General features: G+C 40.5%; 5 protein-coding genes across 8 annotated transcripts; 2 read left to right on the forward strand and 3 right to left on the reverse strand.

The window, feature by feature from the left end:
• Positions 1-43: 43 nt before the first annotated feature.
• Positions 44-1,346, reverse strand: LOC131690116 (probable U2 small nuclear ribonucleoprotein A'). 3 transcript variants are annotated; one of them, XR_009305514.1, is made up of 4 exons: positions 1,180-1,346; positions 972-1,119; positions 337-910; positions 44-280 (listed from the first exon to the last, which is right to left on the reverse strand). XR_009305514.1 is itself a non-coding variant. In XM_058975650.1 (4 exons), the coding sequence occupies exons 1-4, from the start codon at positions 1,259-1,261 to the stop codon at positions 157-159; spliced, it is 726 nt and encodes a 241-aa protein (XP_058831633.1). In that variant the 5' UTR covers positions 1,262-1,346; the 3' UTR covers positions 44-156. The 3 variants fall into 3 exon arrangements, 2 of the variants coding, with proteins under 2 accessions (XP_058831633.1, XP_058831632.1); XM_058975650.1 differs by having other exon boundaries at positions 44-182; positions 441-910; XM_058975649.1 differs by having other exon boundaries at positions 44-910.
• Positions 1,347-4,143: 2,797 nt separating this feature from the next.
• LOC131690115 (THUMP domain-containing protein 1 homolog) lies at positions 4,144-5,225 on the forward strand. Its single transcript, XM_058975648.1, has one exon. It carries the CDS (start codon positions 4,259-4,261, stop codon positions 5,168-5,170), a length of 912 nt encoding a protein of 303 aa, XP_058831631.1. The 5' UTR covers positions 4,144-4,258; the 3' UTR covers positions 5,171-5,225.
• On the reverse strand, positions 5,196-8,255 carry LOC131690114 (kinesin-like protein KIF23). Its single transcript, XM_058975647.1, has 5 exons — positions 8,007-8,255; positions 7,218-7,946; positions 6,624-7,164; positions 5,708-6,556; positions 5,196-5,639 (listed from the first exon to the last, which is right to left on the reverse strand). The coding sequence occupies exons 1-5, from the start codon at positions 8,015-8,017 to the stop codon at positions 5,259-5,261; spliced, it is 2,511 nt and encodes an 836-aa protein (XP_058831630.1). The 5' UTR covers positions 8,018-8,255; the 3' UTR covers positions 5,196-5,258.
• A 4,746-nt stretch (positions 8,256-13,001) lies between these two features.
• On the forward strand, positions 13,002-14,216 carry LOC131690491 (eukaryotic translation initiation factor 3 subunit G). 2 transcript variants are annotated; one of them, XM_058976307.1, is made up of 3 exons: positions 13,002-13,121; positions 13,259-13,712; positions 13,770-14,216. In XM_058976307.1, the coding sequence occupies exons 2-3, from the start codon at positions 13,262-13,264 to the stop codon at positions 14,135-14,137; spliced, it is 819 nt and encodes a 272-aa protein (XP_058832290.1). In that variant the 5' UTR covers positions 13,002-13,121; positions 13,259-13,261; the 3' UTR covers positions 14,138-14,216. The 2 variants fall into 2 exon arrangements, with proteins under 2 accessions (XP_058832290.1, XP_058832291.1); XM_058976308.1 differs by having other exon boundaries at positions 13,036-13,090.
• An 82-nt stretch (positions 14,217-14,298) lies between these two features.
• LOC131690490 (uncharacterized) lies at positions 14,299-15,963 on the reverse strand. The gene is made up of 2 exons (XM_058976306.1): positions 15,726-15,963; positions 14,299-15,657 (listed from the first exon to the last, which is right to left on the reverse strand). Exons 1-2 carry the CDS (start codon positions 15,891-15,893, stop codon positions 14,794-14,796), a joined length of 1,032 nt encoding a protein of 343 aa, XP_058832289.1. The 5' UTR covers positions 15,894-15,963; the 3' UTR covers positions 14,299-14,793.
• Between the last annotated feature and the right edge of the window lie 9,223 nt (positions 15,964-25,186).

Below are 25,186 nucleotides of genomic sequence, written 5' to 3' on the forward strand. Positions count from 1 at the left end.
TTAACCTAAGTGATAAAGTAATACAGCGTCGAGTATAGTTCATTTTTTTTATATTCATTTAAACCTTCTCGACCCATACATAGTAAATCTGGTATCAGTATCTGTTCTTATCGATGGTAGTTCAAATTCTTACTGCAGAATGACGAAACGCCGAGTTTAATCGGTTTCCATATTTCCGTTTCCTGAAACAAAAAGGAGGGGGAAAACAAAACTTAATCAATTGTAATGGCAACAATCGTAATCGAACTAAAGCTATGGTTTGGCAATCTTCTCTCGTCACCTGAAAGAAAACGTTAAATGAGTACTGGTAGGTAGAAAGTAAAAGTAAAACTCAACGTCCACCATCTGCCACACTTATCCCCTTCCTTTCAAAGAGACTCCTGCAATGATATCTTAAACAAAATTTTGCGCTAGTAGCGCAAATCGATTCTCGAATTTACCGTTCAACATAAAATCGCCGCTTATCTGGCCGGATTGCAATATTCTGGTGAGCCGTTCAACCTCGTGCAGATTGGTGGCCCGTTTGATGGCCTCCCTGATGCGCTGAATGTCCGCCGGCGTAGCATTGTGTACCGATGGTTTGTCCGGAACTGGCATCGACAATTTCGCTTTCCGCATAATTTCCCGGTGCAACTCTTTGCCTTTTTTACTCTTGAACAGTTCCTTCGCTGCCTCCCGTTCCTTTGCTTTAATCTTTCTGAAATCTAACAACCGCAGATTCGGAAACCGAAATGCTACGTACTCGCGATAGTGCTGCTTCGTGGATACCGGGTTCGTTAACAGCGAAAGGGTTTGCAACTTTGGTAGCTTTGTGAGTGGTTCCAGATCACCTAGTTCTTGAATATTGTTACCGGTAAGGATCACACTCTCTAGGTTTGGTAGCGACTCGTGCAGAATATCACTTATCCTTCTGTAGTTGAAGTAGATATTAGTCCTCTAAATATGAAATTTAAAATTTGCGGTTAACTTACACTATTCTATTGTTGTTCATTAGCAAACATTTTAACCTAGGTAAATGCGGGAAACCATCCAATTTGCGAATGTCGTTATCGGAGAAATCGAACGTATCGAATTGATCTAGTGTTGCACCCATATTCTCGATCTGTGGAATTTTGTATCCTGGAAAGTGCACGGAAGCATTTATAATCACAATAATCTACCACATTTTCAAACGCTTACCTCTCAAATCCAATTCGCGATCTCTACATGGATTCATGTACTGCATTGATTGATTAATCAAATCTGGCGTTAGTTTTACCATTTTGATAAATTAATCTAAACGTAAATATTAAATTAAAATTAATTTGAACAGACTTCAACAAACTAAACGTTCTGCTCGGACGCGGCTCTTTAGCAATGTGTCATTATGATAGGATCGTCCAATCAAACTCATCAAGAATTCCGTCTCAAATAAACCAACCGATTCAGAGTAATGGTATCGAATAATTCATTTGAGTGCGAATTTTGACAGAAGCTAGCCGGAGTTCTAGTTAATTTGATTGGGCCGGCTTCAGTGTCAGGTATAGAATCCACCTACACAGCAGAGTTGCCAGAAGATTATGTATATTAGTTAGCACAAACCCGGTCAAACCATTCGGAATTTGATTCGGAATCCTGAATGGAGTCAGTATGGATTCCAAATCAAATGCAACAACCGATTCTGAAACCGATTGAGTCGGAATCGGTTCCCACTGAGACGTCCAAAAAATTGTTTCAAAATCGTTCAACACGGGTCCAACGCTGGACGTTCGTTGAACGGTTATTTGGACGTTGTCCAAATTGGTCCAACGAACGTCCTTCATTGGACGATTTTGAAACCAACCGTTCTTAGAGGGTTGATGCATTTGATTTGAAATCCATACCCCTCTAAGAACGGTTGGCTTCAAAATCGTCCAATGAAGGACGTTCGTTGGACCAATTTGGACAACGTCCAAATAACCGTTCAACGAACGTCCATCATTGGACCCGTGTTGAACGATTTTGAAACAATATTTTGGGCTTCTCAGTGGGACTGACTCCATTCAGAAATCTGAACCGATTCCGGAATGAGTTTAACTGGGAAGGCCTTAGTATAAAGATACGCAAAGGGTGTGCATAGAGAGTTAAGCCTAAAAAGTCTATCTATCGAGTAAAATTAGAATCCAGCTTTGCTGCAGAGGTATCATAGATGGATTCCAAATGTGCTCGATATCCCAACTACCTACGAAACCGTTAAGAATTTTTACACAAGTTGAATGATGAAGATGGACGTCTGTGCTCAGTGCTACTGTCGTCATTTCGTTTGGTGGCTGAGTTAGCCTGAATTGACAGCGTCTCAAAATGGACAACATAATTATGCCACAGAGAACAAAACAAAACAGCAAATCTTCAGCATTCAATTTGTGTAAAATCTCTAACGGTTTCGAAGATAGTTGGGATATCCAAACTAGGTGCGCTACTGTCGTCATGTTTTTTTTTGTGGCTGAGTTCGACATAATTGACAGCGGTTATTACTCTACCCAGTCAAACTAGTCCGGAACCGGTTCGGACTTCCAGCATGAATTCCAGCTCAAATGCATCAACCGATAGTCGGAATTGGTTGTTTTCTTTGAGCAAGATTCCATACTGAATCCATTTCGAACCGGTTACGGAATGGATTTGACGAATAGTTGGGGTAGGTTGGTGTGGCGGCGCTAGTGTTTATCGTATATTAATTCAAATGTTTATACACGTTTTTTTTAATATTTTTGTTCGATCATGGATGTTCTCTGTGTTTGTGCTATTAACATTTTGTATGTCAAACAATATGAGCACATATTGTACGTGCATCATGGTCAAGGAAAGGCGGACCTCGAATTGAAGTGTTTTGCAACAATAGACTATGATTGTTAAATTACTTATGGAATTTTGTTGATTGCTGCCAACGTAATTGTCGATGGTTTTGGAGCAGTTGCAGCAATTTCTTGACTCTTGGTGGTACATTGTTCTGATCGGGAACTGGAGTCACAATCTGTTTTACAAGTTAATAAGTGTTGATTACCCTCGGAACTCAGAATAAATTCACACCAGATGAGATTATAAATTCTTTTGAATTCTTCATCACAAGGAAATAGATTCAAAGGAAGTGGAATATAGCGAAGCAAATTATGTGGACCAAATCGACGGTTTTGAAAGAAACCGTTCTTACCCTATAAGAACGCTTCAAAATCGCCCAATGAAGGACATTCATGGGACCAACGTTCGACGACGTCCAAATAACCGTTCAACAGACGTCCATCGTTGGACCCGTGTTTAACGATTTTGAAACAATTTTTTAGGCTTCTCTGTATTCATAATCGGTTCCCACATTAGAAACCAACTGAGCGCGAAGAAATTGTTCCAAATCGTTCCTTCCTTCATTGGACGAACTTGAAAGCAACAGTTCTTAGAGGGAACACTCTAAGAACGGTTTCTAAATCGTCCAATGAAGGACTTTCGTAGGACCGATGTTGGACGACGTACAAATAACCGTTCAACAGATGTCCATCGTTGGACCAGTGTTGAACGATTTTGAAACAATTTTTTGGGCTTCTCAGTGGGAAAACCGAGAGCAAAGCCATTCCAGAGCCCGTTCGGAATGCTGAATAGATTCCAGCTCAACTGACAACCGATTCGATTTGGTCGCCCTCTAAGAACGGTTGGTTTCAAAATCGTCCAATGAAGGACGTTCGTTGGACCAATTTGGACAACGGCCAAATAACCGTTCAACAAACGTCCATCGTCGGACCCGTGTTGAACGATTTTGAAACAATTTTTTGGACGTCTGAGTGGGCGGTTTCGGAATCGGTTGTTACATTTGAGCTGAAATCCATACTGAATCCATTCAAGATTCCGAATAGTTTGACCGTGATACCGTCCAGTACAGTTTGGCCAGAATGCTGGCAGATTCTAGTAAATATTAAAATCGGTTGTGTCACTGAAGCCAGAATAGTAACTAGATCCTGCCAGAACTCCGGCTTAACTTTACTGGGTTATCTCATTCATTCCGAACCGGTGCCGGAATGATTTGACTGGGGCAATGAAATCCACCCAGAAAGCGGTTCGGAATTTCAGTTGGTTTCTGTCAGATCTCTGTCTCAAATTACGGTTCGCTTAACTGGCTTTGGTTAGAAAGTTTGTAAACAGTATACAAACATATACAAACGCCTTCACTCACGTTTTATTTGAAAAATAACAAAAGCATTCGTTTCCTATTGTTCTGTTTGGCGATTGAGATAAAGCAGCAGTTTTTTCTTTGCAGATGTCCACTGAAACAAAACGTCCCAGAATGGACGGCAGCAAATCCACAAAAAAAGGTAAAACTGACTCGCGGAATTACTACGCAAAGGCGTACGGTTCACATAGAAAGAACTACTTGGAACCTGGACAGCATGGCTTTCTGGTAACGTGCAACATGCGGGAAAAGGATTGTATTCGAGACAGCTTTCGGCTACTCAACGAATACGCGGACGAGCTGTACGGGAAACTGGGAGAGGAGGAAAAAGTTTCAACCAAGGAGGATGATCCGGAAGAGGAGGAAGACATTTCCGTTTTAGTTGAAAAGCAGGCAGAGACTGCTCGGACGGAAAAAAGACAGTTTCGATTCGAGTCGGTTGATACCGGTGCCAAGAACTGCTGTTTTATTACCACGATTTTGAAAGACCCGAAAGAGTTAGCACTAAGAATTTTGCGCGATTTGGCCGAAAGCAAGAAATTGAAAAGTCGCAACATTCTGCGACTCATGCCGATCGAGGTAGTGACGAAGGCCAATCTAAAGGATATCATCGATGCAGCTGGTGGATTGTTCGATCAGTACTTTTTAAAAGAACCGAAGACCTTTGCCATCGTATTCAATCGTCGGTACAATAATGGCCTCGATAGGGACAGTGTGATCAACGAGCTGGCTGGTTTGATCAGTGCCAAGAATATTGGCAATAAGGCTAATCTAAAGCATCCGGATTTGGCGGTTATTGTTGAGGTCATCAAAGGTCTTTGTCTAATCAGTGTTGTTCCAGAGTACTACGAACTGCGGAAGTATAATTTGGTGGAGATTTGCGCTCAGAAAGAGGAAGATGAACAGGCAAAGCAGGTCGTAGAAAGCGTCGACAAAGAAGTTGCTGAGGCTGGCGAGGATCGATCAGACAAAACAGATACGAAGGAAGTAACTGACTAAACAAAATGATTTTTTTATTGATTAAAAACGACTAATAAACACTGAATTTCACGAACAATAACAATCTACAACGGACATATTTTATATTCTAACAATGTTCTGGTTGTTTATCTCCACTTTCGTCTGCATTTGGCTGCTTTATGAATGAAGAAGCGGATCGTTTGCGTCTACTTTGGGACTTTGTTGGGGAGTACTGTTTTAAACATTCGACGTCGCTAAAAATTACCTGCGGTCCAGCCCCAGAAGGAATAACGTCCCCTTTGAATATTTTCGTTTCGATTTCCCCTTTAGTGTCTGTTTTTGCATCTGTATCATCATGAGCAGCGGTCAGTTTTGTAACGGACTTTCTGCTAGAGTAGTAAGGCTGCAAAAGGTTTCCCAGTGGAATTGGGTTAGCAGAGCGATGTTCCAACCAACGTTCATCAGTTGAGCGGGATCGACGATAGCGAGGAGTTGCCACAGCAATGCCCTGGAATAAAGAAAAACAAAATAGAAATAATTACAGATTCATGATCGCAACATATTTCCGATGCTTACTCTAGCTGGTCTTGGAGTATGTAAAATTCCATTTGAACGCACCGCAGTTACTCGACTGGAAATGGGCGTGATCCACTCATCCTCGCTGATGGAACGACCGGCATTCTTCAGCGGTGTTCTACCCTCAATAATCTCCGAAACCAGCATGAGTCGCTCGTCCTTCTCTCGCATTTCATCCTTCAATTTGTTCTTCTGGTCCGGCAATTTCAGTTCCAACTCCCGGCTCGTCGTTGACTCGACAGCCATTATTGAATTATACTTCTTTTGTTGCCGCTCGCTATTAATTTTCAATTGATTTAGTCGCTGTGTTTTCTGATCGAGGTGTTGCTGTAGCTCCCGAACCTGCTTCTCCAGTGTCCGATTGCGTTGGTTCGATTCGTCTATCAAACTTTCAAAAATAAGAATCTTTCTCTCCAAATCCCTAGATTTTTGCTGACTATATTTGAGCACACCTTTGATTGAAGTATTTTCCGTCTTTAGTACTACGTTCTCGCGCTCAACTTTTAACAGATTCATTCGGAAGTGATCCTGACTCGCATCATAATTATCGCACAGTGATTTCCGTTTTTGGATTCTTACTTCGAGAACTTTGATCAGCTCCTGAATCAGTTCTTGCGTCTCAGGGCTGTACATTTTCATATCGGGGAAGTTTTGACCTAAACTGTAAACCAAACTCAAATCGATATCCAACTTCGCAGCGAATTCCTGGTGATGTTTCTCCAAGTCATTGATCGCTATCTTAAAGATTTGGTTGGCCTTACGACGACCAGGAGTCAATCCGGCATCAACCTTCGTCGAAGTTGACCGTGCAATGTGGACATCCTGAGACATCTCGGCAAACTTCATTACCTAAGAATAAGCAGAACTGTTTGACCATATCTAGGTTCAAACTCAATCACCACAAAAAATAGCTTACCTGTACCGTTTCATCATAATCTTCCGCCCTGGGATTGACACAAACAATCATTCGTACCTGTCCTTCCCCATCGAAATAATTCTTAAACAGATGAGTAATTTTTGATTCACGATAGGGTACCATTTTCGAACTCCCTGTCATCTGGTTCTCCCGCAATATCTCCAAACACGTCCGTAGAGTCATCAGACTGTTGTTGATATTACCTGTCTCCTTCAATCGCTGACCGGTGTTACCCGTACGACTAGTTCTTTCACTACCGGCCAGATCCACCAGCGACAGTTGACTAACGGTAACCGTATTTCGGTCTTGAACAACCTGTTCACCCAGGTCATCGACCGGTGCCTGCACCAGTCGTATGTTAAACACCGAGTGCGATCGACTCGATTCGGCATTCAGAATAGTATGGCCAACTCGTTTTCGCTTCTGGCCGATCGAAAATACATCTAACGCCTCTTCCGCCGTTTTCACCTCAATCTCATTGACACCATGGACAAACATGTTTCGGTTGGCATCCTCTCGAACCATTTTGCTCTGCAGCGTTCTAAAATTGTAAGAAAAAAGTCAATACATCTTCCTAAACAGAGAAAAACTTACTTCTGGACAGTCGTTTCTTCCAGCAGATCAAACACGGAATTATTGTACACCTCAACGTAGCTAATAAAAACCGAATAGATATTATCCTCATCAATGCCGCTAACCTCGGACGGGTCCACGGAAGCCTTCGAAGCAATTTCCGGATCAGTGTCCTTTCGCTTGATGCGATTCTGCTTAGAGTGCAACAACTCGGCATGCCGCTCCAGCATTGCATCCGCATCCGAAAGAACATCGAACCCGTTCATTCGATCAGGTTTAAAAATAAACTTCTTCGCCTGATAATCCGCGATGGATCGAAACAGTGCATCCAAACATCGGGGCATAATGCCCCGGTGCTGCATGTCCCCCGTCATGGTGTATGTTTTTCCACTTCCCGTAACGCCGTACGTAAACAGTAGCCCATTGTTACCACGGATCAATGATTCCACCAGTGGTTGGGCCACCTTCGCGTATATTTCATGCTGTGGTACGTCCGATTCAAAGACATTCCGATAGAGATACTGGGTTTCCTTGAGGTTCGATATTTTGTAGTTCATAGCAATTTCAGGTGGTGTCAAGACGACCATGTTGTGGCCAATTACTCGCAAACAGGACAGATCGAATTCGCATGGTAACGGACGGATCCGGCAGTACACCTGAACAGGGTCGCTTGGTAACCTGTTGCTAGAATTGTCTCGACTTGACAGTGGCATCGTCTTTGGGAATACCTTGACTGGCGTTTTTTGGCGCCTGCAATGCTATAGAATGAAGTAAAGTTCGTTAGACAACACAACACATTTTTATACTTACATCGTCTTCATTTTTGAAAGTGGTATCTGGTCAATATGTGGAAAAATTTCTCATTCAGTTGCAGCTTAAATAAAAGCGAGAAACACGCTCAAGATGATAATTTTTTACAAGTTTCGGCATTTAGTGAATAAACGGAACAAAATCCGTCCGCAATCCGTATCCGTTACAAAAGCCATCCAGAAATTGTTAAATGATTTCTGTATGGATTCCAGCAGAATTGCAACAATCGTTTTCGAAACATTGAATTAAAATCGGTTGTTTCTTATATTCAGCCCAATAAAGTTCAGCCGGAAATAAGCCGTAATTCTGGCTGGTTTTCGTTAGTATTCCGGATCCAGTGACACAACCGCTCGGTCAAAGCATTCGGAATTTGATTCAGAATCCTGAATGGAGTTAGTACGGATTCCAGCTCAAATTCAACAACTGATTTCGAAACCGATTGAGTCGGAACCGGTTGTTGCATTTCCCTCTAAGTACCGTGTTGGTTTAAAAATCGTCCAATTTATTTATTTATTTATAGCGCACATCAACAGGCCGCACTCGGGCCCAATGATGGAAACTTAAACTAATTACATCTAAAAAACTGCAGGAATCGATTACTTAATGATATCCGAGACAAATGAAAGTCGAACAGGTGCGACACACGATTGAAGAGGCGTTGTAGTCCCGTGATAGCGGCATTAGCTGTTTGAATAGTTCGTCGAAACGGCACTCTCAGAAGAACGTTTCCGCGTAACGTTCTGGACCTTGCTTGGAGGTTGACTCGCTCTAGTAAATCTGGAGAGTCGATGCGTCCTGACAGAAGATCAGAGATGAATAAGGCTCTTGCAGTTTCTCTACGACGCTGAAGGGTGTCGAGCTGGATGAGTTGACACCGACTCTCGTAGCTTGGTAGACGAACAGGATCGCGCCAAGGCAGGCGTCGAAGAGCATACCGTATAAATTTTCGTTGAACGCCTTCAATTCGATCGCTGCTGTTCATGCAATTCGGGTTCCAGACTGCCGAAGAATACTCCAGCGTAGAGCGCACTAAAGAGAAGTAGAGGCTTTTGATACAATAAATGTCTGCGAAGGATTTAGCCGTACGGAAAATGAAGCCCAGGGCTTCGCGATGCTTTACCAACAACATACGAAATGTGATTCTTAAATGTAAATTTCGAATCTAACAGCACTCCAAGATCCTTAACGCAGCTCACCCGGGAAACAAGAGCTCCAGACAAGTTATATTCAAACTCAATGGGATCTTTTTTTTCTGGAGAACGATATCACAGAACATTTCGCCGGATTCAGAATCATTCGGTTGTTTTCACACCATCTGCTGAAAGTGTCGAATTTCTGCTGCAAATATTGTGCATACGACAACCGTGGCCCTTTCAGCTGATAGTTTACATCGTTGAAATAGAGAGTGAGTATAAATGGTCCGAGATGACTTCCTTGCGGAATACCAGACGTTGCGGAGAACAGTTTGGAGTATGCATCACCTATGTTCACACTGAGTTGACGGCCAACGAGATAGGATTGAAACCATCGCAGGAGTGATCCACTGAAGACAAGTTTTTCCAATTTAGCGATTGCGATATCGTGATTGATTTTGTCGAAAGCTGCAGATAAGTCAGTATATATAACATCAGTTTGTTGATTCGCATCGAACCCTTCGGACACAAAAGAGGTTAGAGATAGTAGATTCGTCGACGTCGATCGATTCGGCATGAATCCGTGTTGGTCTTTAGAAATATATTTCTTACACTGAAAAAACACTGACTCCACCACGACTAACTCAAAGAGCTTGGAAATGGCACAGAGCGCAGAAATTCCTCGATAATTGTCAATGTTTCTTTATCACCTTTTTTGTGGACAGGAAAGATGAAAGCTGCTTTCCACAATTGAGGAAAAATCGCGGTTGTCAGTGTCATTTTGAATAGTTGACAGAGAGGTTTCACCAAACCAGATATACACTTTTTCAAAAACACAGCATGGACACCATCTGGCCTGGGAGATGACGATGCTTTAAGCTTGGATGCTGCTGATACAATATCCGAGTACTCCACACGAATCTCACTCACTGACTGTTCGAGTTGGGCCACGCCACTAGCTGCAACGTCAATCTGCTGCGAGGACAGAAACACTCGCAAATTTAGAGGCGAACAATTTGCATATGGCTTGTGAATCATGCCCAACTTCACCATTCAAAAACATTGTAGAAGGTAAGCCGGTTTCTTTCCGCTGCTCATTGACGTATCTCCAAAACGATTTAGGATCCGACTTAAGCTTACGTTCCATTTTTCGTTGATAGTTTGAAAAACAAAAACAGTTCAGTTTTTTAAAATCGTTATTGAGCGTTACATAATAACCTCTCAGTGACAAGGTACGGCGTTTGGTAAACTTTCGTAATGCTACTCTTTTCGCAGTTTTGAGCTGACGTAGCTCGGCTGTCTGCCAGGGGGATTGATCACTTCGTTGATTACACTTTGGGACATGACGATCGATAAGGTAGCTCATTATATGGCAGAACGTTTCATCGGCGGAGTTCACATCATCCTTGCTTAGCACAGAATCCCAATTAATGCTTTGTAAAATATTCAAAATGCTGCTATAGTCGGCCCGTAACACACGGTAGGCGCGTGACTCGAAAACTTCATAGGCGGTACCTCCTGGAGTGTAAGATGTAGAGGCGGATGGTGGCGAACATACTTTACTAGCGGGGCGAGGGCGGTGGAAATATGTGGCGATTGATCTCTGGCATTAACGAACCATAGATCTAAAATCTGCTCGTTCTCGTTCGTGGTGCTGTTGATCTGCTGAAGTGTAGCCGTGCTATAGCCATCCAGAAGAGTAATGCCGCCAGGATGAAAAAATGAAGGACGTTTGTTGTACGGCGTCCAAATAACCGTGCAACAGATGTCCACCGTTGGACCCATGTGTAAACAATTCCCACTGAAATGCCCAACAAATTGTTTCAAAATCGTTCAACACGGGGCTAACGAAGGACGTCTGTTGATCGGTTATTTGTTGGTCCACAGAGAACAGACGTCCATCTTCAGCATTCAACTTGTGTAAAATCTCTAACGGCTTCGAAGGTAGCTCGGATATCCAAACTAGGTGCGCTACTGTCGTCATGTTTTGTTGTGGCTGAGTTCGACAGAATTGACAGCGGTTATTCCTCTACCCAGTCAAACTAGTCAGGAACCGGATCGAACTTCCAGCATGAATTCCAGCTCAAATGCATCAACCGATAGAGTCGGAATCGGTTCTTTTCTTTGAGCAAGATTCCATACTGAATTCATTCAGGATTTCAAACCGGTTCCGGAATGGATTTGACGGATAGTTGGGATAGGTTGGTGTAGCGGCGCTATTGTTTATCGTATATTAATTCAAATGTTTACACACGTTTTTTAAATATTTTGTTCGATCATGGATGTCTGTTCTCTGTGGTCATATCGTTAACCCGGTCAGCGTGGCAAGCCGAAAGTTAGCAAAAGTTGAGCAAAGCGAAATTGATGCTAGCAGAGTTTCTGCATTTTTCGCGATTTGTGCGAGAATTCTCGCAACGAATTCGCTCAAATACAACAACCGTTTCTTACAGAAGCGGTTAAACCAACCGATGCTGCTCACTTTTATCCAGAATCTAGCCAGAAATGTACGGCCAAGATTTCTGCACGCTTCCTGCCACATCTTTGTTAGATGTTTTGCTCGGTTCGTGCTAAATTCTACCAGGTACGAATTGCCAGGATCTTTGCACAGTTTATGTCCGAGATATGCCAGAGTTTTGCTCGGTTCCTGTCGAAATTTGCCAGAAACCGCGAGCGAAACCGAGTTCGCCTTAGCTCAACTAACCCGACAGGAAACGCGTAGAAATCTGACAGGGCTGCCAAACCAAGACTTACAGAAATCTAGCAGAGCGGTCTCTGCCAGAAAATTTGCTCACTCCCAGTGCTAGGGCGAACTCGGTTTCGCTCGCTTTCTCTGGAAAATTTTGACAGGAACTGAGCAAAACCCTGGCATAACTCGGACATAAACTGTGCAAAGATCCTGGCAATTCCTTCCTGGTAGAATTTAGCACGAATCGAGCAAAACATCTGACAAAGATGCGGCAGGAAGCGTGCAGAGATCTTGGCCGTACATATCTGACTGGCTTCTGGATAAAAGTGAGCAGCATTGGTTGGTTTAACCGCTTCTGTCAGAAACGGTTGTTGCATTTGAGCGAATTCGTTGCCAGAATTCTCGCACAAATCGCGCAAAATGCTCGCAGAAACTCTGCCAGCATCAATTTCGCTTTGCTCAACTTTTGCTAACTTTCTGCTTGCCACGCTGACCGGGCTGGGCTTCATTGGACGATTTTGGAACCAACCGTTCTTAGAGGGAACCAATAAACACCTGGTCGTATCTGATCCCAGCACAAATCTTCGACTTTATACGGGAAACGTGTCATTTCTGCCAATATATTCTGATTCCTATCCGAACCCACATAGTCTGCAGAGGGTTAAGTGGGTTATTTTCTTTTTATTGCAAATGGGTAGTTTTCAACGCATTATTGGGTATTCTATTTTATGAGTGTATCAAAGAACCGATTTTGAACCAAAAATTCCCAGTTAAGTTCAGCCGGAATTCTGGCTGGTTCTGTAGTTCTAGTAATAATCGGTTGTGTCTCTAAAGCCGGAATACCCTCTAAGAACGGTTGGTTTCAAAATCGTCCAATGAAGGACGCTCGTTGGACCAATTTGGACAACGTATAAATAACCGTTCAATAAACGTCCATCGTTGGACCCGTGTTGAACGATTTTGATACAATTTTTGGACGTCTCAGTGGGTAGTAACTAGAACCAGTCAGAATTCTGGCTCATGTCAGGCTGAACTTTACTGGGATGTCATTTGAGTTGGATATCTGGTAGACATTTTGATCGAAGTTGTGGCTACTTGCTGCCAGAATTCCAGGGTCCTCCGGCTCTTAAGCGGTTCCTTTATTCAAGCTGGTAATCAGCCTGAATTCTGGCTAAAGTTTTAGCTGAGTGGTACAGGGTTTTGACAGCTGTCAAACCAACTCGGCCATTTTCGTGGCTACTTTTGAAGAAAGAAGATCAAAGAAAGTAATCTTGTTTCAATTTATTGTAAAATTAGGTGTGTTAAATGTTTCTTTGCTCACTAAATTGATTGTATTGATTATATTCACTTTGGTTCAATTAAAACAAGCGAGCACATGCTTATATTTCGCGACACGAAGGCATTCTCAAATAAGTGTTTTGTACGTTTTCCAGACAATGCCAGCTTTGGACGAGATTAAATCCTCATGGGCGGATGAGGTTGAGTTGGATTCCGGCTCATTGCCGGCACCGACCGAGGTAATCGAAAACAATCAGAAAGTGGTCACCGAATATAAATACAACAAGGATGACAAAGTGGTAAAAGTAGTCCGAACTTACAAGATCACTCGTTTAGTGGTCCCGAAGAGTGTGGCAAAGCGGAAGGCTTGGCAAAAGTTTGGCGATTCGACTCATGACAAGGCTGGACCGAATCCGGGAACTACTATGGTGTCGGAAGACATCTACATGCAGTTTGTGAGCAACAAGGAAGAGGAACAAAAACCGGACAATGCATTGGATACGCTGAAGGTTGCCAAGTGTCGTATTTGCGAGGGCGAACATTGGTCGGTGCAGTGTCCTTACAAGGGAACTACGTATGAGACTACCAAAACCAAGCCGCAACCATCTGGTAGGACGTTGTTTCTTGAGAATTTTGTTATATATTAATTTTTGCTTTTTGTTGCAGTTCAACCGGAAACAACAACCCAGCATTCCGTTAAGAGTGGAAAGTACGTACCACCGAGTATGCGCGATAGTCAGAAGGTTGGTATGGGCGCGAATCCAAGAGGACGTGACGATACGACCGCAATCCGTATATCCAATTTATCGGAAGCTATGACCGAAGCCGATTTGGAGGAACTGGTGAAGAAGATTGGTCCGCACAGCAAAATGTTTTTAGCTCGGGACAAAAATACCGGACTCTGTAAAGGTTTCGCCTACGTTCACTTCAAGTCCCGCCGCGATGCTGCTACAGCTATTGAGTTGCTCAACGGGCATGGTTACGATCATTTGATTCTGAACGTGGAATGGTCCAAGCCGCAGAATCCACAGTAGAGTATTGGGGTAAAATATGTACGTTGGAATATTGTTTGGGGAAAAAATATGGTTGAATAAATGAGGAGATAAATGGTAACAGATAGATGGTTTGTAGTGGACTGAAGAACCATAGATTGTAACGTCTTTTTCTTTTGTTTACAGAATTCCCTAAACCATTTGATTCTGGATCTTTAAAAGGGGATGGTACGAATTTGATGCAAACTTGGTTGCATACTGGGAACGTTCGGTTTTCACTTCTTAAAGGTTTTCAGTACATTGAAATCAATTTATCCCACAAAATTGCAGTAATGCCTCAATTTGTTTCGATGTTCCCAAATAAAACATTCAACTAACTAGTCTGTGAATGAAGTTTGCCCAGTTAACGTCTATGAGTCCCAATGGAATAATAGTCAAAGTTCTCTTAAATCTCTTTGACTGTTAACCTGAATAATTTTGTGTAATTAATAATTTACAATTATATTTGCACGCATGCATTTTTTCTCATCTTGACAATAAAATGGAACACGAAAGACACAGGCACACAAGACATAATAGGTAATTGATTTTCCAAGTGGGAACACCAAAAGCTACCCCGTTACTTTACCGCAATATCAATTGTCACTTACACATAAAAACTACCGCGACATACGGTAGATCAAATAGCTTACATCTAATTACATTGCATCGTTGGTGAGCGCGTTTGCCAGATCGTTGAGGCCGTTCGAGAGCTGCAACATAGCCGCGGACATGTTGGTCAACGCTTGAGCGATCGCAAACTTGGAATCGTCCAGTCGTCGCTTTTTCATGACTGATTCGAGCTTTTCCGACGTTCGTTTTAAATCTTCACGCAATCGTTCTTGCGTCGGTCGGATGGTTTTCGGTTTCAGAAATTCACTGGTTCCCTCCAATGCAGAAGTCGTCATTTCGACATATTCCGTGGTGGTAATTGCAGCCGTCGTTGCCATGTTTTTAAGTTCTTCTATGGTGGGTTTTCGAATTTCCAGCTCGGCTGTCACTGTTTCTTGGTTGTGCGCAGCGATGACAGGTTTGGAGAAACTAGTTACAAATTCCTCATCTAGATGGTCATCGGCATAATGTTCTATTACAATCTCTTCCTTCTGGACACCGTTGTCATCTGGGAAGTACTCTTCATGATCAGTAGAGGCGTTGCTCTCGAGGGCCATCATCCCGTCCGTGCCGAGTGCTTTTGTCCATTGATCCAACACGTCGTAGCAGTTGGCAGCCGATAAAATTCTCACCTCAAGCTGATTGGGGCCAATCTTTTTGGATCTTCCTTCAACTACCAACCGACACTTTCGTTTTAGATTTATGATCACGTCTGCCCAATATTTCACCCATTTCGCAGTTGATTTGAGGGTACCACCAGGGACTCTGTTCAGTCGATGCGTAGCTTCAATCCAAAACCGCTGCCTCTCCTTGTAATCCGTTTCGGAACTTTCCGTTTTTGGTTGCTGATTGTACTCCTCAAAGATCTTGACCAGTTCTTCTTTTTGTTCGTTGGATGCACTTTTTGGTTTCTACAAGACAAGTAGAATGATGAATTGAATCCAGGAAAATCTCTGGTAATTTTTCAAGCCAAACTTACATCCAGCGGACCCATCATGTTTTTTTGTTCGATGTAAACACCCGAAGGAGTTCCATGGCCCGAAGAACCACCGCCGGCGTTATCGCTGCTCGTCGCAATCTCGACCGATGTAAATATTATTGGTGAACAGGAGTTCTGAACTCTGGGATCTGGATTGCTCACACTCATTGCAAGTTTTGCGAATATTTTTTTCCGAGACGCGAGCTCGCGGTCACTGCAGAAAATGGAACCCAGTGATGACGCTTTTTCATGTCTGTGGGTGGTTGGAAAATACGTAACACCTCTGCCCGGCAAAGTAATCGTCATCAGTGAAAAACTAAGATTATTTTATAGCTAAACGCATAATTAGGATTGATAAGAAAAATATAAAAATCTGAGACTACCGTCAGCATTATTATGATCGGTAAAATGTTCCAAATGATAATTTGAAAAACGACTCACGAAGTTATAGTTGTTTCGTTTCTCATGGAGGCCCCAGAAAGGTGAAGTGAGTAGCACCCCAGTGAAAAATAATTCGCGTGAAATCAAGCTCACTCATTTTGAGCACGCGGAAACTCAAACACGCTTATCGCAACTAACCTAAACGTAACAATAATTCGAAAGAAGCGCTGCACAGTGGTCTCTTCATAATTTCACAGGACATAAATAAATAAATAAATATTGCTTGTGGCACACAAAACTGGATTCTAACCGCACTGCGCACTTACCATTCTTCCATAGACCGGTTAGTTCGACTGGTCTGTCTATGAAAGTACCATCTCTATCACTTGAAATACATGTTTTTTGACAGCTCGCAGTTTTGAGATCACTCGCACTTTCAAAGTGCGGAGTCCAGGTTGGTGGGAAGTGCGCAATATCTCGATAAACATATGATTACGGCTTAAAAGCCAACTGTCAAAATCATCTTTGAAAGGAAATTCTAGACAAACCATTACTGACTCAACACAGTTCATAGCAGTTAATGAAAGAGAAAATCTTTCTCATTCGTTTACTACCAACATCTATGATTGACAAGTAACGGTTTGTCCGGAATTTCCTTTCAAAGAGAATTTTGACAGTTGGCTTTTAAGCCGTAATCATATGTTTGTCGAGATATATAGTCCGAAAGTTAACTACATTCTTGGTAACTTTTTTATCGCATTAGGTTTTACACCAACCGACATAACCCCACAATATGAGCCGGATGAACTTCGTTTGACAATTCTTGGTGGTTTGTTTACATGGTAGTTACGTAAGTTCGAATGTAACAGATGAGCACCCGTTGCACTCGCACTCACGTAACTGACAAAGTAAACAAACCACCGAGAATTGTCAAGCATGAACTTCATTCATCATAAGTTCATTCGTGTCGTCATCTTGTAGAACTCAATTGTTTTTTTTTTAATTTGAGTGAAATAGCAATAATTCAAAAAGTACATTTCCCCATACTAATTTCCAAACAAACTTTTCAATTTTTCCCGATGCAGCTGACGTTAAAGATACGTAACCAAACCATTTTTCCCTTTTTTGTGCGTAAAATAACAAATAAAAAATATTTTACACAATTGAATTATCGCGACCACACCTTTTATTGAACTACTTTGATCCCTGTTCTTGCTGGGATAACTGTCAAAAATGCTAACCCATGTGGCTAGATTCACTTTCAAGGAAGATCGATAGTGCTAAACGAGGACGTGTTTACATTTTTTTAGAAAAGCAATTAAAAATTATTCTGACGCTTTAAAGGTTGAACAAATATATTATTATATTTAGAAAGATGAGATCTATAGGTTTATACACACAGAAAAAAAATATTGGTAAAAGTAAGAGTGTTCCGCTCTTAGCAAAAAACAACCAACGCCAACTATTAGGTTGAAAGTAAAACTTTTAAATTTATCAAGAATAATAATCAAAGTAAAAGTTTTCCTTTTAAGCAAATGAAGAATAGTACTTAAAACAAAAGTTTTATATTTAAACTAAGAGTATGCGTTGGTTGTTTTTTTGCTAAGAGTGAAAATCTCTTATTTTTGCCAATATTTTTTTCTGTGTGTAAAATAAAAGGAGAATAATATTATTCTTCATTTAATCATACAATTGGTTCAGCAACAAGAAACACTTTTCGGCATGAAAGGAACACTTTTTTCGCTTTTTTTTAGAAATTTCGGTGAAGCGAATTGATCAAAACTTTTGTACATTATAATGTATCATTTGAATTACTTTTTGCAATTTTTCTATGCAAAAATATTGACAAGCGACTCAATGAAGAAGGTTTTTGTAGAACGCCTCTGAAAAAAACACGATTTGCGACGGTAACTGCCATTCCAAACCGTTACTTAGCCGGTTTATTTAGAACTTTGCATACAAATCTTCATACAAAATGCCTTACCCCTACGTTTTTTTTCTATCTAAAGGTTTATTCGAAACGGCTCAATGCGTTAGCACAACTGAGCTGTGGGTCTTTTATTTTTTTACAATAAGTAAAATAAAAAAAATTGCTAATAATGTCGGTCTGCCAGATCTTGTTGACGCAGTTTGCTGCTGCGTGTTGATATCCTTTGCCTTGGCGGTGAAGCCGCTTGGGGTCATTCCGTCTGCCTCCTCTCGCATTATCGTTCCCTTCCATGTGATCATCGGTACTGCTTTCTTGTTGGTCTCAATAATGAACTTATTTCTAACATTAAAGTCATATACACTAATAACGGCCATACAATAATTCACAAAAACGGCAAAAAAGTCAAATGTGGTTAAAATATCGATTAAAAAGTCTAGAAAATCGCTAACGCAGAGTTTGTCTAGACACGTTGAATCAAAAGCTGAAGCAACCTGGTTGAAAATCCTTTGTAGACCAGTGATGGCTTCATGTATACTATAATTAGTGCGCCTGAACCTAGGGGGAGGATCACTCTAAGAATGTATAACAAATGCATTTAATTTCCATTTTTGCATCAGCTTTGCACTGCCCCGCAGAAAAGTTTGTTTAACAAACGTCCTACACTGATCCACTTTATTCACTTCGGTCAAACGGACGAAAAAAAATATATTCTACTGCCGCGCAATCTACATGTGAATGTTAGAAATAAAAAGCTTGAAAAAATAAAAAAATCCCGCTGAGTTCGTGAAGTGAGCCGGAAAAAAATAACAAGGTGGAGACTTATTGGTTAGTGGGCTAAGCATAAAAACAAAAACAATTTTTTTCCCGCTAGGTTCGTGAAGTAAGCGGGTAAAACGACAGAGTAGATTGGCTAGTGAGCTGAGCAAAAATTTAAAAAAAATATTTCCCCCCCCCCACTAGGTTCGTGAAGTGAGTTGGAAAAAAATGACAAAACTGGATCAACTTTTGGTGGATGGATCAAATAAATTGTTTTGCCTTTCTCAATAGAAAGGTATAGCAATTGCTCTGAAAACCGGCTTTTTAACGGAGGCCCGGAGGGCCAAGTGACATATACCATTCGATTCAGCTCGACGAGTTCGGCAAATGTTTGTGGGTGTATGTATGTATATGTGTGTATGTATGTATGTATGTGTGTATGCGTCTGTGTGTGTGTACGTGAACACAATCTCACTCACTTTTCTCAGAGATGGCTGAACCGATTTTCACAAACTTAGTCCCAAATGAAAGGTGCAACGTTCCCATAAGCTGCTATTGAATTTCTAATGAATCCGACTTCCGGTTCTTGCAGGGTGATGAGTACGATCACGTTGAAAATGTCGATTTTAATAAATTCTGCTATGTATAATGGTGATTTTTTTTCCAAAATGTGGCAACAACTGCTTCGATTTGTAGTACTAGGTCACTAACAGCCATTCAAAGCCTTTTTGGTCACATTGGCCACCATCATCGGTTCCGGAAGCCACGGCGGAAGTTCAGAATAACAGTCACATCGGTTTCTCGGAGATGGCTAGACCGAATCAACCAAACAGTCTCAAATGAAAGATGTTGCGTTCCCCGTAAATGGCTATTAAATTTTATCCCGAACCGACTTCCGGTTCCGGAGTTACGGGTTGTGGCGTGCGATCACATAGCAAATTGTGATTCAAACCGATACTCCGATGAAAGCAAAAAAGGTAAAAATTTCGCTAAAATGTCTCTCAAACAACTTAAATTTGTAGTTCTAGGTCACCGACGGCCAAACAAACTTTCGTTGACTATATTGACCACCATAGACGATTACGGAAGTGCCCGGGAAAAGCGGCCATCTTTCAAAACTAGCAAACTCATATCAGTTTCTCGGAAATGGTTGGGCCGATTTTCACTCAGTCCCATATGATAACTATATTATCCCCACAGATGTCTATAAAATTTCGCACGGATCGCTTTTCAAAGGGGGGACCCCATGAAATTTCAGAAATCGAACTCGTATTTTTGATGCCAAACATCTTTAAAATGCATGAAACTTCGAGATTTTTGTAAGCAGTATAAGAAATGAGGAAAGGTAAATATATAAACAAATAGTTTTTCACTCCTATTATTGTAATATTTTTCCTGCCAATAACAATACTCCCCTTGCGAGCACGCATGAGGACATAGCTAAAGAAGTATGTTTGTTTACTTTGCACGATAGGTAGCCGGTGACATGTTCGATTGGTATATTTGGCTTCATTCTGTGTGAGCCTTTACATAAGTAAACAACGCCTTTGATACAGGCCACAAATAAAAAAAATACATATATAGTCCCAATGTTGTTAACTGCACTGAGAAACAAAAATATGCATTGTTAGCATACTTTCTATTCCCGTCTCTTTTCTTCTGCTGTATTTTTTATGCATTTTCATGCATATACTTCTAGTAAGCATTCAATGAGTGGATAGACCAAATATGTCCAATGTATAAAATTTACAGCAGAAGAAACGAGAGGCAGATAGAAAAGTATGCTATCGATGCATAAATAAAATTCAGCGGGTACATTCTTGGTAACTCTTTTATTGCATTGTTTTCTTTTTAATTTGAGTGAAATAGCAACAATGCAAAAAGTACATTTCCACTTACTAATTTCCACACAAACGCTTTGCTCGAATTGGTTCATTAAGGGCCGATTTCTTCACCCTCGCTTAACTTTTAAACCAAGTTCACCAGTACGTTTAAAGCTGGTTTAAGCGCTAAGCGAGGATGGAGAAATCGGCCCTAAGCCATATGTTGTTTTATTTTTTTTTCCGTTGCAGCTAACGTTAAAGATACGTAACCGAACTTATTTTTTTTCGCTTTTTTTTACGTAAAATAACAAATAAAAATATTTTACACAATTTGCTACCTTGATCCCAATGTTTTTGCTGGGATAACTGTCAAAAACCCGTGTGGCTAAATTCACTGTCAAGGAAGATCAATAGTGTCAAACGAGGACGTGTTTACATTTTTATAGAAAATCAATTAAAAATTATTCTGATGTTTTAAAGGTTGAACATATATATTATTATATTTAGAAAGATGAGCTCTATCGGTTTATAGAATAAAGAAGAATTTTATTCTTCATTTAATGATCCAATTGGTTCAGCAACCAAAATTTGCAGTCATTTGATACAACTTGAACTCAAAAAGTGCTTAATCTATTTGACTTGTTAAAAATCTAAGGCCGCTTAGAGAAATGCCCAGTAAACGAAAAGGCGGTTAGATGGATTAAACTAGTTGCTGGCGATCGGTAGGCTATTGAAACTTTGTTCTGGGCATCTCGCTGTAACTTGCGGTTTACTGGAAAAATAGAGTGGGTGGTGTCAACTCAATCCGAGGTTCTCTAGGGTTTTGTGCAAAAATCCAGGTTTAAAAAAAAGGAAATCTTATCCAAAAATTTTCTTTTGTATATTGCGATTCTCACAATCATTCCCAGGTAACCAATAAACATGCAAAATGCGCCTTAACAGCACCCTGATATGCTTTTAAGTCGTTTTAAATGCTATTTAAAAGTTGCTTTTGGCAAAATATACGGCTACATTACTGTTGTGCCATAAAAATGCTTCTTTACGGCTGTTGTGCATTCAGAATGCTGCTTACCGACAGGAAATTTTTAAACAGTTTTTTGAATGCTGATTAACAACAGTTATGAATAACGAATGCTAATATACTGCAAGAGGCACCTGAAATGCAAATTATATGCTACTTTAATGCATGCACGAATGCTTACTGGTTACCTGGGTAGTCTTAAATGAAGGGTTCAGTATTCACATTGATTGCTACCGAATTTCATTTGAACGAAGTATTTGTTTTGGAGTTAAGAAAAAGAATCCGATCATACATGAATTTCCCATATATTTTTTCTTCTCCTATAGAAAGATTATGCAATCACTCTGAAAATGGACTCTTTAACAGAGGCCCGGAGGAAACTCTTTTTCCATTCGACTCACTTCGTCGAGCTCACCAAATGTATGTGTGCGTATGTATTTTTTTTTCGTTGAAAGTATTCAAATAAATAAATTTGTGACCAACAATCGCACATCGGTTACTCAGAGATGACCAAACCGATTTTCTCAAACTTAGTCTCAAATGAAAGGTACAGGATGCCATTGCATTTTATTCCGTTATCCGACATCCGATTCCGGAGTTACTGGTTGGAAAGTGCGGTCATACAACACATCCCCATATAAAATGGTACCACTATTATATCTAAATGATGCAAAATTTACAATGCGCGACAATGTTATGCAAAACTGTTTTTCTTGTATATTTCTTTATATCGGCCACGTATCTTTATTATATGTTCTAGTAAAATGCTCCAGCACCTGTAATATTTCGAATTTTGGAGAAAAAGTTTGTGAGTTATGCCAAATTATAAGGCTTTATATTTTTTTCTATTAAGGGTATGATTTTTGAGAGACAAAAAAGTATACATTCGAAAAACAGTTTTCATGTTGGTGAAATTTATAGTAAATAGTATCTAGTGTGGCCTCCCTTAGCTTTAATGACACCCTTTAAACGTCGGGGCATACTTTCGACGAGGTTTTGTAGGTACCGCCCATCAATTTTGTTCCAAGCTTCTTCAAGAGCTGCAAACAATTTTGCTTTATTTGTGACACCTCCTTTGTCAACTCGTTGATCCAAAATAGACAAGTTTTCAATAGGATTAAGGTCTGGACTTTGGCGTGGCCATTCTAGTAACTTAATTCTGTTGGCACGGAAGAAAGTAGTAGTTTTTCGGTCGTTATCTTGCTGGAAGATAAATTTATTTTCCAATCCAATGTTCAGCAGATTCCTCCAAATTTTCATTTGGAATATATGAAAATTACGAAGCGATTCAATTGGCGGGAGTAGCTGGAGAAGAGGATAGCCGTCAGGCCCTGTAGAGACATTTCGTTCTTTGCCAAGAACCCACAAAAACTCATTCAGAGTGAGATCGGTGTTGTACACATAATCGTGATCGGGTTGGTGTACCTTCGCTTGAAAGGATGGAGGGTAGCTCGTGGTCGCCGATTAAATAAGACCGACGAAATCTGTTGAAATCGGTCTATTTCAACCAATTAATTCGGTCGATTAGTGGGTAATTTGAAATTGGAACTAGATTTATACAGATTAAATCTTGTGATTAACATGCAGACGAAAATGTTCACCGATTAATATGCAGGCGAAAATATAACATTTCAATTACACTGGCCAGTCCCTCGAATGGCTTGTTTTAAGGGGTTATATCTACTCTGGTCATAAAAAATAGGGTGCATTGGCGATTTTTAAATTTTATTGTATAATTGTTACATTCTTTTGTGATACTATTTTGCATGTATTTTTGCACATGCTTTGAGGTCTTTGTAGTAATTTTGATGTTGAAAAAGCTTGCAAAATAACAATGACAGCTTTTGCCACGTCCATGATAAATCAAGAATTATCTGAAATGAGAAAACCTACAATTTTGCTTTAGTATATGCCTAGATGCCCTTCGTGAACGAAGGATTTGAAAAGTTCTGTTTTGTTACAAAATGGTGACAATTTTTCTGAAATTGTTGGTTTTGAATGACTTAGTAAGTTGGTTTTCTTGGCCTAAAAGTAGAAATATACTCAAAATAAATATTTCTTTGCTCACGAAGAAGGTATTGCAATTAGAAATGATAGGGTTACAGCCTGCAGTTTTGAATTGATCTTTTAGTTGTTACCGTGAAATTGTGGCCACCGTTAAGCCGCTTTCGAACACGATTTTGGGATACTTGTATTTGATTTAGCAGTAACACTTTTGAACATCCCAGTATTTATTTAGATCAAACTTATCCTTTTTTGGAACATAACAGAACCTTGTTTTGATTTGATTCAATGATAATACACACACCTTTATTTCACTTTATTATTTTTGTTGATTCTATTTAAAAAGGAATTTGCCAATCAAAATAACTAATTTATTGCTCACTTCCCATCAACCTGGACTCCGCACTTTCAAAGTGCGAGTGATCAAACTGCTACTGAAAGCTGCGAGCTGTCAAAACACATGTATTGAGATGGTACTTTCGTAGACAGGCCAGTCGAACTAACCAGTCTATGAGAAGAATAGAATAGGAGAATAGTAAGTGAGCAGTGCGCGTGATAACGCGATTTTTTCCGCTCCAGTCAATTTTCGTAAAAATGAAAAATTTTGGATTGTATAATACAATTAAGTGTCGTGAGTGAGGGAGATTTGTTGAAGAAAATGTTGTGTTCTGGAGATTGTGCCTCTTCATACTGGCACTGGACTAAAAAAGAGTTGAATATTGCTTGTGGCACAAAGAACTGGATTCTAACCGCTCTGCGCGCTTACTGTTCTTCTATTAGATTCTTCTCATAGACTGGTTAGTTCGACTGGCCTGTCTATGAAAGTACCATCTCAATACACGGATACGAAAAACTACCAAAAGTTGAGCTTTTTTGACTCAATCTCGCGTTATCGTGGAATAAGGTAAAATTAGGTAAACTGTGTTGAAGGTAGTTTCTCTTTAACCACGGCAAAAACCACAACTCATTGACAGGTTTTTTATACTCAATCTTGCCTAAATTTAAGTTCAATCTACCTAATTTTGAGTATACCTCAAACAACTCAAAAGTACCTTATTCCGTGGAAGGCCTCGACTGAGTCGAATCTCTCTCTTTGTTTTTGACAACACTAATAAGTTCGAAAGAGACGCAAAACTCAAAACTACCTAAATTTAAGTTAAAAGAACTTATCATTTTTCCGTCTACATGTGTTTTGACAGCTCGCAGCTTTCAGTAGCAGTTTGATCACTCGCACTTTGAAAGTGCGGCTGTGGAGTCCAGGTTGATGGGAAGTGAGCAATAAATTAGACGTTCTTTAAGACTTTAGGTCAGGGATTTTGTTCTACCACAGACTAACAGACATAACACTCGAAAACAATGCTTCGCCCGCTTTAACGGTCATTTTAAATGTATTTGTAGTTGGGACTGTGGCCACATTTGCAATTAGGGTGCCACTGACATCTAAACAAACATATGGGGGATAGACTACTAGTGATCAATTGTTTCCAAGCCTGAGGGCTAACCCACCACCAAATAAATGTTTGAATAACAGGTGGAGCTAGTGTTC

Source organism: Topomyia yanbarensis, chromosome 3 (genome assembly GCF_030247195.1).
Source record: "Topomyia yanbarensis strain Yona2022 chromosome 3, ASM3024719v1, whole genome shotgun sequence".
In the NCBI taxonomy this organism is placed as follows: Eukaryota; Metazoa; Arthropoda; class Insecta; order Diptera; family Culicidae; genus Topomyia; species Topomyia yanbarensis.